The sequence below is a fragment of the Neodiprion virginianus genome, chromosome 3 (genome assembly GCF_021901495.1).
Source record: "Neodiprion virginianus isolate iyNeoVirg1 chromosome 3, iyNeoVirg1.1, whole genome shotgun sequence".
In the NCBI taxonomy this organism is placed as follows: domain Eukaryota; kingdom Metazoa; phylum Arthropoda; class Insecta; order Hymenoptera; family Diprionidae; genus Neodiprion; species Neodiprion virginianus.
The window spans coordinates 14,124,658-14,140,884 of record NC_060879.1 but is presented as its reverse complement, the minus strand read 5'-3'; the positions used below and the strand labels follow the sequence as shown (position 1 = coordinate 14,140,884).

At 39.7% G+C, this 16,227-nt stretch overlaps 1 protein-coding gene across 1 annotated transcript in view; it reads right to left on the bottom strand.

Moving 5' to 3' along the window:
* The window catches only part of LOC124300690 (glutamate receptor ionotropic, NMDA 2B), a 1,918,249-nt gene that overhangs the window by 605,431 nt on the left and 1,296,591 nt on the right, over positions 1–16,227 (bottom strand). Inside the window, exon 14 of the mRNA XM_046755014.1 lies at positions 2,527–2,708. Within this exon, the coding sequence (XP_046610970.1) occupies positions 2,527–2,708 (182 nt within the window). The remainder of the gene's footprint in view (positions 1–2,526; positions 2,709–16,227) is intronic.

The following is a 16,227-nucleotide window of genomic DNA, read 5'->3' as shown; positions in this document are numbered from 1 at the left end:
CGACGTTATCATGTTTAAATTCAGACACTTTATGATTATACCTTCTTTGGTTTTTTTTCTATACCATTCATTCATTTCATAATAATCGTTTGAAGAATATACGTTATTTTCTACCAATCAAAATCATATTCAACCATTCATTTTGAACGATAACCTATCCCATTTTATTATAAATTCGCCTCATCCATTTAAACAACTCTCACAGACCTGTATAGGACTAGGCAATAACGTACCCACATTACCGGCTTATCAAGAGGTAAGTCTCTTTTAGTTTTAATTTTTATTCATTGTCGTCACGTGGGAGTATCTTTGATTATTCGTAATCATTGAACACCACCGCTCTGCACACGTCCACCCCCACGTAACATAAGTATATCATTTCTGTTCTCATCCCTAAATGCGGTTATGGCAAGCTGAACGGCTTTCACCAAGAAATCATGAGTTAACCGAGTTGCCCAATTACGGGGTACCCTGATGTTAGACATTATGTATACGTAATCCTGATAGGATACATATATATATAGGGTGGTCCATTGAACTCTTTCATCTCAAATAACTTGGTTTTGACCTTCAGATGACATTTACTTCCAAAACTCATTTTCCCCCTTCAAATGCAACAACTTTTTCATACGACACTTTTGGCACAATCGATAATAACCAAGTTATTTGAGATGAAAAAGTTAAATGGACCATCCTGTATTCATTCACACACACCTAGAACGCTCTACGTACGGTCGAGAAATCCCTTCCGATGCATGTATTGAAACGTTTCGAGTTCTGTCACGGTCGCCAATGAAACGTTTCGCGTCCTGTTACGGTCGCCAATGAAACGATTCGAATTTATTTATCCGCGGAATACCTCGGGGATTTCATAAGTAATATGAAAGATAGCGCTGTGGTTTTGCACATACTCGAATATCGTAATAGTTTTAAGAATTTCCTGTCTCGTGATCGGAACGGCAGGATTCGGTCTCTGGACACGGAAGGAAAGTTGAAAATAATTACTTGTTAATTCTTCGGTGACCTCCTGGAAGAGGTTGCTAGAGTTTGACCATTTTAAGTAGGTTTTCGAAAAAGCCTCAGAAGTCGTTTCATCACTCTCATGTCCTATGGCACGAGTGGAATAAACCCATCATCACAGGCCTTACGAACGGTTGAGGGTCAAACTTGTTCTGTGGTTGTAAGGCAATCCACAGAATAATCGCAACGAGCGATTTACTCGTGACGCGAGAAATTTGTTTCCTGAGAAGAAATCTATGAGTATTGATTATGTTACATCTCCAAGAAGTGGGGTTTCTGACAGGAAAGAATGTCGTGAATTTGATTTCCTTATAGTGTTAAGAAATATTGTTGAGAGGTAGGAAGGAATTGGTTTTTCTTCTTTGGTTTGATAATATTTGTTTTGCGCACGGCAAGACAGAATATTGTTGACGAGATAGCGTGGTGGTCAGACGGACGGTGTATAACGATGGAAAATCGTCATTAACAAGTTATTATTTGATATTAACATTGATTTGTTTTGCAGACGGCAAGACAGAATATTGTTGACGCGATAGCATGGTGGTCAGAAGGACGGTGTGTAACGATGGGAAATCGTCATTGACAAGTTATTATTTGGTATTGACATTGATTTGTTTTGCAGACGGCAAGACAGAATATCGTTGATGTCATAGAGTGGTGGTCAGAAGAACGAGAATTCTACGCAATTATGCCTTCGCCCATATCAAGACATCCTGTCGCAGTGCAGGAGGCTTTTTATAGGTTCATGGGCCCTACCTATGGGTCAGAGGATTCTGCGACGATCACCGTATCTGAGTTTAGACGTCAGACGCAATGCTGGGATTAGTTCAGATACGGCTCCCTAGTACCTGACGACTTTTATTAAAAGAGACGAAAATCGTTAAGTACGTTGAATCCCTTCTTCGATTCAGAGTGGTGTTCGAGGGCTCTCGCAGTGATGAGTCCACGTCGTGGGATCGTGAGTTGTATCGACTGCTGGTCCCTCAATGGGATGTGGTGCTCCGCGAAACAGATATGCGGATGTGTCCTGAGTCGGACGAATTAGTGATCTACTCGGCCTGTTATTCGATAGCTGATGAATGGACAAATAGATGTCGAACCACGCTTGTCCCTGACTTTTATACCTGCTAGTCGTCCAGTTTCACAGGTTTCGGGAATAGTGATTGGCCGTGCCCCTTGAAGAGGGAGCATGGTAAATCGCGTGATTTGATTGGTTTACTGGTACATGGCGGGGTTTACCGAGTGTGTCGCGAGTTTTTGGGCTTGTCATTGTTAAGCATAATATTGGAAACTCGAGTTGACCATCAGGTACCGGCACGCCGCCGAGGCGTCCCGTCACAGTATAAGTCAGATAATGAAGTCAAAATTACTCTTATACACTTGAAATATTGATCATTTTCAATGAACTGTACGTCGTCAAAGTACTGACTGACGAATACTTGGCGTCGTTTCATATTAATTTATGTGAATTAGCATATCGTTATTTATCATACTCTCTTCAATTACCGTTTTCTCTGTAGTCCAGGAGCCTTTTGTTGAACATTTGTACATATTTTGAGTTCCTTGGAAAAGCGATGCCGTATCCTGTCATGGCATACCAGGAACCGACGGTGAGAAGTCTACAATCTTCATCCTGTGCTACCAGATAGTCAAGTACGGTTCCATCGTAGATAAAGGCATCCATGTCTCTGCAAAAATCAAATTAATCTGAATTCCATTACGATAGTAGAAGAAAATCCGAAGCATGAATTCTGTTATCTTAGGTGTGGCCTCGAACATTTGTGTGTTAGTAGGGAATGTTATTCATTAACTCACATCCTTGATAGACATATTTTCGAAAAATTTAAAACTCGTGAGAACTTCATCATATTCAATTTTGAACTCAGAGCATATTAAACTCCATTTTTTTATTTTTATTTTTTTATTTTTATATATTTGCAACTGGATGAAGTGAAATTGTTCACCTTTCACAAACGTCTGAAAATTTCGAATGCCATTCAAGTCATCAAAGAGTTCTAGACGTTAGAAGATACTAATTATATTGAAACTGATGGTAAACGCATCCTGCCGATTTCGACAAAATATTCCCGTGGCGTTATCCGCGTGAAAAGTGAAAATTTTCACCAAGGAATCTGAGGTAATGCTCAGAGAAACTTAACCATCCAATTGGGTGTAAGATTACAGGAATAGAAAAAATTAAGCAGGAGCAAAATTTTCATTCACCATTAGTATCCAATTTCGTGAACGAGCTGGAAGAATGTACCCATATTTCCAACACGAAAGAGTGTCGTTTGCGTATCAAAACAATTGCATCAATTAGCTGGTAGATATTTCCTCTACAGACCTGCCGATCTGACTTATGGTCGAATCAGATAATATAAGCTTCGGATTCCTCCATTATGAACCATACCTGCCCTGCTGTACTAAAGATTTCCACTCTACCGACGATTGGTTCAGCGACCGTGTCAGCTCTGCCGTAATGATGACTCTTTCATTACCAGTTGTTACTTAACCGTCCGTGCCCGTTAGGCTTTATTGCCAATTAATTTTGAATCGTTTTTGATGTTGCAACTAGATGTTGTTTCTTTAGGTGACTGATCACCCGTCAAAAGTCAGATTGCCTTACCATTTATTTGGATTTTCACTGCTAGAAGGCTACTCTGTTGTTGTTCATCAATACTGATCAACTGCTCTGCTGCACCTTATTGTCCGTGTCTGCTCTGTCTTAACCTATCAATATTCGATGATGAGGTCTAACGTGTTTTATCGACAGTCTCATGCACTATTTTACCCACTCGTCCATAGCAACGATAGCAAGTTTGCATCCTGGTCACGTGAAAGATATATTTTTTCTCTTGGAGATGCAGAGTGCTGCTTTAGGATCAAAGTACACTCAAAAACTTGCAATAATAGTGTGTCGCGATCGCTATTACTCAACTGGAGAAATATTGTAGCTGTTTTCAATATCACTGCTTTGACTAAGTGCCACTAATAGACTTGTAGTCAGTAATGTAATTGTGAATAAACATGCACCAGGGAGATAAAAGGTGCTGGCCCAGGTTGTCAAAACTGTTCGCGCATTAACGAATCTCCGATGATTCGATCAAGCGTTTTCGCAGTGTGAAAAAAAAGATAGACTCTGATCGCAAAGGATAGTGGAAACTGAAGACGATTTTTCTTGACCTTGGTGAATTATTGAATAATATTATTCTTGGATATGAAGGTCGTGAACATCAAAACACTTTTTTTTGTGTTAATGTTTCAGCCCTGAGAACAATTCATTTAGAACATCTGTCACAAACAGAAATTATAAAATAATGGACAACTAAGTTATAACAAAATTAAATGTCAAAGGTTTAGGTAATAAGCAGGGATATTTGTGCTAATATTAATGAGAAGAAGTACCTGATGATGAACTGATACTTTCAAATAACGAAGACGAGGAACCAATTAGTATGTAGTGAATGCGTGTTAGAATAACCGAGTGAAACGCAAAAGTTCATTTAACAAAAAAAAAAAATAAAAACGCTACGACAGCGATACGAAACTCCCAAGCATTCATCCTGGTTGTTGATTGAATAAAAACACACAACGACCGTTATAGCTTTTGAGTCTGGAGCACTTTTGAACGTGTGGAACGTCCAGTGTGTAGTGGGGGGAGACCGATATCAGTCATTATCAGAGCAAGCACAGAGTCAACGGGTTAAATAGAAATCAGAAAATGTTAAGAAGGCGAAATCGAGAGCAAACTCAGTCGGTAATAGATAGTTACGATGGGTGTATCACAGAGGTCTAAATAGTACTCAGATGTTCAATATCTTGTCTTCGATTGACAGAATTAGGATGTGCAACAATATTGCACATTTCTAACAATAACCCATTGTAATACAATGGTTTAACGTCTATAATGCTGGCTTGAAAATAATTGAATGAATGGTCAAAATCGATGGCATGCCTAGTCAGTGCAGTATAATTATCCTCATGTTCATGGATATTACGTTTATGTTGAGTTATCCTGGTGTGTAGTTGCCTACTTGTGTGACCTATGGAGGACATGTTGCATTGATTGCAGGGAATTTTGTAGACTACATAAGAACGCATACGCAGGGGTGAAGGGTCCTTACCAGAGTCAAACATAGAGGATAGATCATGTGCACTTTTACTCACAAATTGGATTTTATACTTAGAGAATATTCTGTTGAGTGACTCAAACAAACCCGCAACGTATGGGATGGAAACAAAGTTTTTTTGATTAACTTGTGCACTAGATGCATCATTATTATTGTTGGAACTGATCGATGACAAAATGGAATCGTATTTGACCTGTATATGTTTGTTGAGCAGACGAATTGGATAGTCGTTTTTACGTAGTACCTGATGAATCAAGGACATATTTTTATTATGAAATTCTATACTTGAAAGTCGAATCGCTCTATCAACCAAACAATAAATCGTTCTAATTTTGTAAGATCGGGGATGGTGAGAATGAAAATTTAAGTACCTTTGTGACCAGGTAGCCTTATGGAACCAGTCAGTTTTCATGAGCTGGTTATCATTAATGATCAGAACATCCAAAAAGCTAATTCGATGATTATACTCTATTTCAGAGGTGAATTGTAATCTCGGATGGAATCGGTTGAAGACAGATAGCATTTCGTCAACTTTATCGGAAGGGACAGCTGTGATTATGTCATCTACAAATCTGAAATAGTAAGGAGGCTTGAAGTCCAGTTTGTTGAGACAATATTGTTCGAGATCATCCAAAACCAAATCCGACAAAATTGGAGAGAGAGGCGAGCCCATCGATAAACCATAAGTTTGAGCATAGTTGTTCTTATTGAATTTAAAAATGGCAGCCTTAAAACAGATGTGTAATGCTTTTATGAGTTCATTGAGTGGGACAGGAATCTTGTCCACCAACTGATGCCAACGCTGCTTCACCGCGTTGATTGCTAGATCTTGTGGAACATTGGTAAACAATGACACAACATCCAGCGAAACCAACACATGATCAGGTGGGAGACGAAAGTTCATGATCGCTTTAACCAGAGAAAAATTGTCTCTGACACGTGACAAAGGAGGGACAATGTTGTTACCAATCCATTTACTAAGGAAGCGAGCTAGATTGATGGTAAGACTGTCTGTGAAAGAAACTATAATTCTCACCGGTGAATCCGGTTTATCAATTTTCGGTAGCCCGTAGGCTCTAGGTGGTAAGCAATCAGTTTTTGCAATTTGCCGTCTGAGTTGGTCAGAAATGAGTTTACTTTTGGTCCAAACCATTGTTAATTTTTTAACTTCCTGTCGCAGGTTACGAGTAAGATCAAATCTAACAACTTTGTAGGTGTTTGTTAGAGAGTTGATGTAACATTTTTTCCTCATACATTTGATTGTTCATAACAACGATCGTATTGCCCTTGTCTGCCTTCAAGAAAAGTAAATCCTGGTTATGTTTATGAAAGATCTTAGTTTCTTTAATCTTGTCAAAGATATTCTTGTCAACGTGAATGAGAGAAGGAGTGTTAATAAACTTTTTCAAGGCGTTTGTAAAATCTAGCCGAGCCATATTGCGGCGGTCAGAGGAAATCAAAGAGATCTTGGATTCAAAATCAGCGATAAGTTTTTTGGTTGGAATGCGGTGGGGCTCAAAAGGAATGCCATATTTGGGTCCCATTTTGAGCACGTCAGCAACATTAACAGGAATTTCCGTATTCCTAAGGTTCACAATCCAATTTTCTAATGTCGAGTCAATTGTATTAGAAGTAGGTCTTTTTTTGTTCTCAATAAGATTAGCTAGCTTTTTGATGTGAGAAGCCTGGTGAACATTGAAAGCCGATTCCAATTTCAAGTGTTGTGTGTCAAAAAATTTTTGTGATACCTCGACAGGTAATTCTATCAAACTATCGTTCCCAAGCGCTAGCAAAATATTTTAATATTTACTCATGGCAGCATGAGAGTCACTAATCTCGAGATTGAGTAACGACCTTTGAAATTTGTGAACATTATGGTGGAGAGCAGTTCGCCACCTGGACATTTTGAAATTAATACCGTTAGAGATAAGCTTAGGGAATCCCCCCTCTGTTCTGGGGTGAAAAAAATGAAGCCACACAGATTCGGTTCCGGTATAAAAAAATTAATTTGTAGATAGAACCTAGAAGATAGATAGATAGAACAGACCCTAGAACCTCGATCCGTGCCACTCTGGCGATTTTTTGGCGATATTGTCACACATATTGAAAGACTGTAATTTTTTCAGCGAAAAAAAGGTTCCTTTTTGAATAAAAAAAATAAATCATTCCTTTTTTGGTAAAAAATCAGCGTTACCGGAACGTGAAAGTTTTTTCAAAAATTTCTCTCGAAAGCTAACAAAAAACTACAACGCTTATGTAGAGTCATTTTTATTCAGTTACTTCAAGTTTCCGAGATATATTCATTTGAAAAAAAGCAATTTCTCAGATAATGAATTAAAAAATCTGAAAAAATTCACATAGAGTGCCTTTCAGTAGTACTTTGGTATAACCAATTATGGGGCAAATCTGAGATAGTAAAAAAAAAGTGGCCGAGTTGACGGAGAATCCCTCGTATATTCACATTAATAATTTGTGTGTTGTATTTTATGAAACTTATTAAAAAAGCGTTGAAAAAACGACGCCAAAAACTAAACAATTCATACAGCATCAATCATTCATACATACTTATACCTACGTATAATGATGAAGTTCTTCTTTGATGAATTAAAAGAAGTTCGTTTATACTGTAAAAATCTGTACTCGCCTCATTATCTTGTTGGTTTATTTCAAAAGATTTCAAACATGAAAAGGACGCGGTAATATCTCTTTAAACTCACCACAGAATGTAGAAATGCCGCTAGAGTCGTTACGCACATACGCGAATTGGTACGGAATAGTGGGCTCTCATTGGCTACAAGCACTAGCCTCGCGACAATCTGTTGCAATTATCGCTCGCTATCTAGACCGGTTGAAAATTATGTGGTTGCTATGGACTCGGCTAGGGTCGCTAACTTCAGCGTTAACGCGGTCGTTAGCCGCATTAAAAAGATCCAGAAGCGCAGAGCAGGACCCAATGACGATATAGTGGATGGACTGAATTCTCTAGTAAAAGACTGTCGGGAAAGCAACCGGCTGTCTAAGAAATGTTCGCAATATGCACAAACATACCAGTAGAATTGATGACAATTATATTAGAGTTTACTTATAGAATTGGAATGGAATATTCAATAAAATTATTTACGCATCTAGAAAGTAGAATTTATTACAATTATATCCAGGTTTATACATAGAATCACAAATTAAATATTGAATGAAATTATTTACGTATCTGGAATGAATAGAAGTTAATACAATTATGCATATATCTCTATAAGTTTCATCAGGTCTTGTAATATAAATTTATCTAATGGAAAATTGTAAAAATATCATGAATTTTATTTACAGTAAAATACACGATGAACGATTATAAATTTTATTCTTCAGAATAATCCTCATTATCATGATCACTGTCATCAACACCATCATCATCATCATCAACATTATTATTTTCAATATCCAACATTATGACAACAGTGTTATTCTACCATTTTTCTATAATAACTTCTATAGATATATGACTATAATTTATATAATGTAGGATGTTTGGCCTCACTCGAGCAGCCCGCGCGTCCTGAACGAGTTCCCAAAACTCCTGCAGCGAGAACTTAGACGTTGCTTCGGAAAAGCCGATAATTATTTCTTCCTCCACCTTCTCATCCTCACCCCAATTAACGATCGAACAGTCATCATCATCAATTGAAGGAAGGTCTCGAGCAGAATGAGATGACATTTTTTCAAAAATTCATAGTATATCCGCGGTGAAAAATCTGTAAAAAGAGCAAACCTAAATAAAAGAAAGTTGATGCTGCTGCACTCATCATTTATATACATCATAAATCTGTAACCCAAAAAAAAGTTTTCACCTATTCAAAATGGATACGGAGAAAGTATGGAAGCAACTAGAATTTTATTTTAATGTAGTGCTACACACCAATCCTGTTCCGAATAACACCCCTCATCGTTAGCTCTGCCGAGGTCTCCCAACAGTTGGTGGATGTGATCGACCTCGTTCAGAAACATGGCGAATCGAATGTATGCGGTGTTCCGTGGGGGTGAGAGTGTACAGAGCGGTGGTATTTGATGATTATGAATGATAAAAGATGCTCCCACATAACGACGATGAATAAAAATTAACACTAAGAGAAACTTACCTCTCGATAAGCCGCTAATGTGGATACGTTGTTGCCTAGTCCTATACAGGTCTGGGAGAGTTGTTTGAATGGTTGAGGCTAATTTATAATGAGGTAGGATAGGCATCGTGCGAAATAAATGGTTCAAGATGATTTTGATTGGTAGAAGATAACATATATTCTTTAAACGATTGATTATGAAATGAATCAATGTTGTAAAAGGAAAATCAAAGAAGGTGTAGTCATAAAGTATCTGGATTTTAACACAGATAACGTCGACGGACAAATTCATATTTCAATACAGAGAATCTGTAGAACTAGCTGAATTCGATCGTTTACGCTACTTCCAAAATGTGGTGTTATTTTGATAATATTTGGATAATATATTGTTACAAAGGGTGAAATCACCCGTTTTGCCCCCTTTTTAATGATCTAGTAGTCATCATAGTTGAAAGACGTTCATAAACCTCTTATGTCTTTCAAAAGAATAAGGTTGCTGCGTCAACCAACATTATTGTAAAAACAGTCTATCTCGACACGTTAAAAGGAGAGCTTCGTCACAAAATAAATCCTTTTCCTTTCTTAATTTTCCGCGTTGTAACACTGGTGTCAGAAGTGGGATACTTCTGTGTCTCGGCTGAGTTTTGAGTGGATTTTGAGTGATAAGAACGAAAAAAAAAAAAAAATTCGAAGATCTCCGAGAGCATCACGCGCGGAACGACGAGCTGCCGGACGCGTTTCGTCGTGTCAACGCTCCCTTGAACCGGCGTTTCCTCCCGTTTATCCTCGTTTGGAAGCTGAGGTTCAGCCCCAGCCCCAACTAGCTCTCTTGGCAGAGCTCATCCAGGGAAATCAAGATTTACTGATGCGACAGATACAGCAGCAACAACAACATCAACAACAGCAACAACAACATCAACAACAGCAACAACAACAGCAAGAATTGCAGCAACAAGAACAGCAGAATCTTCTGCACGAACTCCTCTCGCAACAACGTCAACAACAGGAAATCATGTCCCAGGCGCTGATTGGGATCCTGCAAGGTGTGCAGAGGCTACAGGAGCGGCCGCAGGAATTCCCAATACGCCCAGTTCCATCCCCAGGTAGAAGGACTTCTCTTCCTTCGGTCTCGGTCCCAGCAAGGAGGACCTCCATTCATTCAATTTCAGATCAATTAAGGTCTGACGCCATTTACGGGGAAGGCGAAATTTCCCCTGTTGCTAATAATTTTCCACTTGCTCATGTCTCGCGACAAGCTCAGGTTGGCTCTTTTCCGCAATGCCACAATGTTCCGTCTCGTGATATTTCAGAAGTAGTTGAGCCTCCTGTCGCGTCGTCTCATCCTAGCGTGGATATTCAGTCAGAGTTCTTGGCCTTTTTAAAATCGCGTGGAACTGTCAATGTTATCTCTCCGCAGACTCAGAGCTCGTTCGGACTCCATCAGGTCTCTGTTCCTGCTGCGAGTATTGTAGAGTTGCCCTCGAAACATTCAAATTTGAAGCTCGGTTCGTATGACGGTTCGTCTGCTTGGAGTCTATACGAACGTCAGTTCAACATGATAAGTAAGGTTAATGGTTGGAGTCCGTCCCAGAAAGCAGCTAATTTGACAGCGTCTTTGTCCGGTCCGGCCTTGGTAGTTTTTGGATCGCTTTCAGATTCAGATTCCAAAAATTTCGACAGCATTCGTGCGGCTCTTAAACTTCGGTTTGGCGAAGAACATATTTCCAAACTTTATTTCACTCAGTTTGAAAATAGACGTCAAGGACCCAAGGAAGATTTAGCCTCTCTCGAAAATGACATCGAACGTCTCGCTCGACACTCCCTTACCGATTGTGCAGAAAAAGCTAGAGAACAGATAGCTAGGGCGAAATTCATTAATGCAATTCGGAATCCGGAGCTTCGGTATCATCTGAGGCTCGCAGCTCCAACTTCTCTACATGAAGCAATTATTAAGGGCTTAAAATTAGAAGCCATAAACGAGGCGGATTCAGGTTCGCGTCAACTTCATCGATTAAGCCAAGCTGAACCTTCAGAAAATTTTTCATCCCGTCCTTCAGTCAATCAGCCTAGCTCAGATTCTCTTCCAGAAAGGAAAAATAGTAACTTCTCTCGTGACAAGAGATCAAACTCCAATCGGCCTGTCTCAGAGTGCCAGTTTTGCCGCGAAAAGGGACATATCGCGAAGAATTGTTTCAAACTCGACCGTCAGTTGAAGACTGCGCAAGATTCGTGGCTCAATAATGCCTCCAAGAGAGCACCCTCTAATCCGGTTTGGGCAGCGCAACCTTCTGTTCCTTAGAATTCGGGAAACTAGCTACCGATGTTTCGAAAGGGCGGATATCATCGGTTTCTTCCAAGTTCCTTAGCCCTATTGCTTCACAGTTCGTGGTTAGAGGCCTGCGTCGTACCGGCCTTTATGCTAAAGGCTCCGTTAACGGACTAGGTTGTTTTTGGGTGATAGATACCGGAGCCAAAATTTCCGTTGTTCGTCCTGATGTGATTTCGTCTCTTGCTTCAATTAATCCTTCTGTGTCTATTCGCTCCGCTACCGGAGCCACTACCCCTGTCGTAGGTAAGATAGTCGTGCAGGTAACAGTAGCGGATTGTCTTCAATCCCCACATGAAGTTCTAGTAGCTGATATAGAAGATGAAGGCATTTTAGGGGTAGATTTTCTTTCCGCTCACAATTGCGTGATTTCTACTGGGGATTCCACTTTCTGTTCTGGTTACCGTAAAATCAACCTCGAAACGTCTAGGTATATTAACTCTTCTCAACAGAAAGAAACCCTCCCGTCTTTGCGCGTTTTAGAACATGTTTCGGACTCTTTACTAGGTCTTCTGAAGATTAAGATATCGCTTAGACTAACAGTCTCGTTTGCCTTTCTAACGATTTCAAAGAGACTTTCGCTAAAGACTCTGCCGACATCGGGAGATGTACCATAGCTAAGCATTCGATAAATGTAGGGAATAACGCTCCGATTCAACAGGCAGCTAGACGGCTTCCTTTAAACGGTCGCAGGGAAGTTGAAAAATTAGTAGAAGATATGAGAACAGCAGATGTTATTGAGCCGTCTTCTAGTCCGTGGGCTTCTCCCATTGTCTTAGTCAATAAAAAAGATGGTTCCGAGAGGTTTTGTATAGATTATAGGAAGTTGAACGAGGTCACCAAGAAAGATGCACATCCGCTTCCTCAGATAGGAGATACCCTTGATTTAATATCTGCTGCCTGTTGGTTCTCTACGATTGATTTACAGAGTGGTTATTGGCAAGTCGAAATGAATCCGTCAGACAAAGCGAAAACAGCTTTTGTCACAGGGTTAGGTGGACTTTGGCAATTTAAAGTTATGCCTTTTGGCCTTTGTAACGCACCAGCTACCTTCGAAAGAGCGATGGAATTCGCCCTTCAAGGTCTCACTGGCAAGAGTTATCTCGATGACATCATTGTGTTTGGTAAGACTTTTGATGAAGAATTGGAAAATCTTAAGCAGGTTTTTAGTCGTTTATTCCAAGCTGGTCTTAAAATAAGTCCCAAAAAATTTCTTTTATTCAAAAGGGAAGTAACTTTTTTCGGACACGTCGTTTCAGTGGAAGGTGTTAAGACAGATCCTTCTAAAATAGAAAAGGTCTTGAATTGGCCTCGTCCCGATTCAAAAGCAAAGGTTCAAAGTTTCTTAGGACTTTGTACTTATTACAGACGTTTTGTTAAGGGTTTTGCTTTTATAGCGAGACCCCTCCATGCTCTTACAGAAATTAAAGTTGTTTTCGATTGGACTTCTGAATGCGAAGGAGCCTTTGTTCTCCTTAAAAAATTATCAACTTCGTCGCCGATATTAGCTTACCCCATCACCTATTCTCAATTTATCGCAGATTCTGACGCTTCTCTCTGTGGTATAGGTGGGGTTTTTGTCTCAAATTCAGGATAACCAAGAGCGCGTCATCAGTTATTTGAGTCGGGTTCTGTCTAAACCAGAACGCAATTATTGTGTTACCCGTAGGAAGTTATTAGCGATGGTAAAATCTATTTGCCGTTTCCATCATTATCTTTATGGAAGGAAATTTTTGATTCGGACAGATTATGGTTCCTTAACTAGGCTTCTTTCGTTCAAATTACCTGAAGGCCAAGTAGCTCGATGGTTGGAGAGGTTAGGTCAATATGACTTCGAAACTGAATACCGTCCCGGAGTTCTGCATGGTAATGCTGATGTACTTTCTCGTCGTCCGTGCGGGGACGATTGCAAACAGTGCTCTCGTTTAAATAAACAGCAAGACCCCACGCTTAACGTTCGTCAAATTTCTCTCGTTGAACATAAAGAAGACTGGATTATCGCCCAGGAGAAAGATTCAGATCTCCTCCCAATTCGGAATTGGAAATCAACAGGAGTCAGGCCTCAGTGGGAAGAAGTATCTTCTATGAGTCAGTCTTTAAAAATTTACTGGGCGCAGTGGGACTCCCTGTTCCTCCTCGATCAGTTGCTTTATAGGAAATGGGAATCACCTGACTCCAGGTTGGTACGTTGGCAGCTTCTGGTTCCTAGAGAAAAGATAACCGAGATTTTGTCAAGCTTTCATGATTCACCTGTCGGTGGCCATCTCGCTTCTAATAAGACTTGGGATAGGATCAGAGAAAGGTATTTTTGGGCTTACTGCCGAGCTGACGTTGAAAATTGGTGCAGAACTTGCATGGTTTGTTTAGCCAAGAAGGGACCTCGTGAAAAAGGGAAAAGTTCTCTTTAAATATATAACGTAGGAGCTCCATTTGAAAGAGTCGCAATGGATATCCTAGGCCCTCTTCCGCTTTTTAGGTCAGGAAATCGGTTTGCCCTGGTGATAGCAGATTATTTTACAAAGTGGTTAGAAGTAGTCCCAATTCCGAATCAAGAAGCTAGCACCGTTGCTCGAGCTTTCGTTCGAGAATTCGTCCGTTGTTACGGAGCTCCTCTTGAATTACACACAGATCAGGGTCGAAATTTTGAGTCAAATTTGATGAAGGAGTTCCTTCAAATTTTAGGGATTAGAAAAACTCGTACCACCGCTTTGCATCCGCAGTCTAATGGAATGGTAGAAAGATTGAATAGGACGCTTCTTCGTTATCTTTCTTCTTTCGTTGATCAGGATCAGAAAGATTGGGATGAGTGGATTCCCTTATTTCTTTTATCGTATTGCTCTGCAATTCACGACACTACCGGTTTTTCTCCAGCTATGATGTTGACAGGTCGGGTTTTTCGACTTCCGTTAGATTTAGAAAAGGGCGTCAATCCTTCCGTGGCTTCGTCCCAGGTGATTTTTAATCTCCGATAAGACTAAGGATCGTTATGACATCAGAGCTAGAAATTTAAAATTTGAAAAGGGAGATTCCGTTTGGTTATTTCAACCTAGTCGACAACAAGGGCGTTGTCCCAAACTCCAGAGTAATTGCGAAGGTCCTTATTTTATTGTTGATCGAATTAACGATGTTGTTTTCAGAATTAGACGTTCCCCTTGTACCAAATCCAAAGTCGTTCATCTGGAACGCTTAGCACCTTATCAGTCAAGGGTGTCGTTTTAGTAGCTCTCTGAAGGTCAGAAAGTTCGTTGACAGGTTAAAGTTAGTTTGATGTTGTTCGATACGGGAAATTAAATGAGCGATTGGTTGATCCTTTCTTTTTTTTTTAACCTCAAGTGTCAGTTTTTGTAAGCACTTTTCAGGTTGTTTACCGAACAGCCTTTTCCTACCGACCTTTCTCACGAATGACACGAAATAAATGAGATAAGATCGGTTCCTTTCTTTTCAGTAAATATTTAATTCATCTTATTCGTGCATTTTTCCAAATTCACTTAGTGAATATGGATTGTAATACCACCACTCTCATTTGTCCTCCAAACTCTTGGGCGTGCTGTTTCTGAAAAAGTCTTGGATTCAGTCACCTATTCCTTTTTCCTGTTTCCTGTGCCGGTTCTCAGAGGGAATCAGCCTTCACCTTGCCTAGGACCCAGAGTTTTCCCGATTATGGTTTCCCGCCTCGTCGTACTCATCTGTGTTTGATTAACCGGACTATTTTCCCTGAAGAGGAATGGATTTTCTTTTCGATGTCGATCCGGATGATTTTGATGTCTTCAAATTCATGAAGATACATAACACTAGACAACACTTACCTTTATAAAACAAGGCACATAAATTTTGAAATTCAATTTAACGCTCAACTATCTGCTCAAGGTTTTCTGTGGTTCACCTTGAGACTGTGGGCAAATGCCAGATAGTAAAAAAGGGAGTCTTTAAATTTTTAGAGTCACAGCTCCAACTCACCTTCGAGCACTGACTGCTAGATCACTTTTACAATTGTTTTACCTTTTCGGAGTCGGGACGACTCTTTTCCTTGGGGGTGGGGGGTAGTAGTATTACAAAGGGTAAAATCACCCGTTTCGCCCCCTTTTTAATGATCTAGTAGTCATCATAGATAAAAGACGTTTATAAACCTCTTATGTCTTCTAAAAGAATAAGGTTGCTGCGTCAACCAACATTATTGTAAAAACAGTCTATCTCGAGACTTTAAAAGGAGAGCTTCGTCACAAAATAAATCCTTTTCCTTTCTTAATTTTTAGCGTTGTAACAATATAACTCAACATTATGCTGTGAAAAAAACCTCTATGCTGAACGACTATTATTTCTACTGGTGGTCTGTTATTTTTATATGGTATCTCTCTTTTTAGATTGATTGTCACTCATGTGAACAGTATAATTCTACGCTACAGATCAGTCTATCCGTAGAATAATATGCGTTATCTAGCTCTGATTTAAACTTGCAACCATATGGTTTGGGAGCCGAGCTGAAGACAGGGGAGTGTCTCGCTGAATACCCAAGGTAATTGTCTGCAGCTAGGTGCCAATTGTATCTTGCTCAATTTTGCTATGGAACTCTATGAGAAAATTGATGTTAATATTCTTAGAACACAATACCGAACGTTCGACAGTGGCTAGTGAAGCTTGCCAC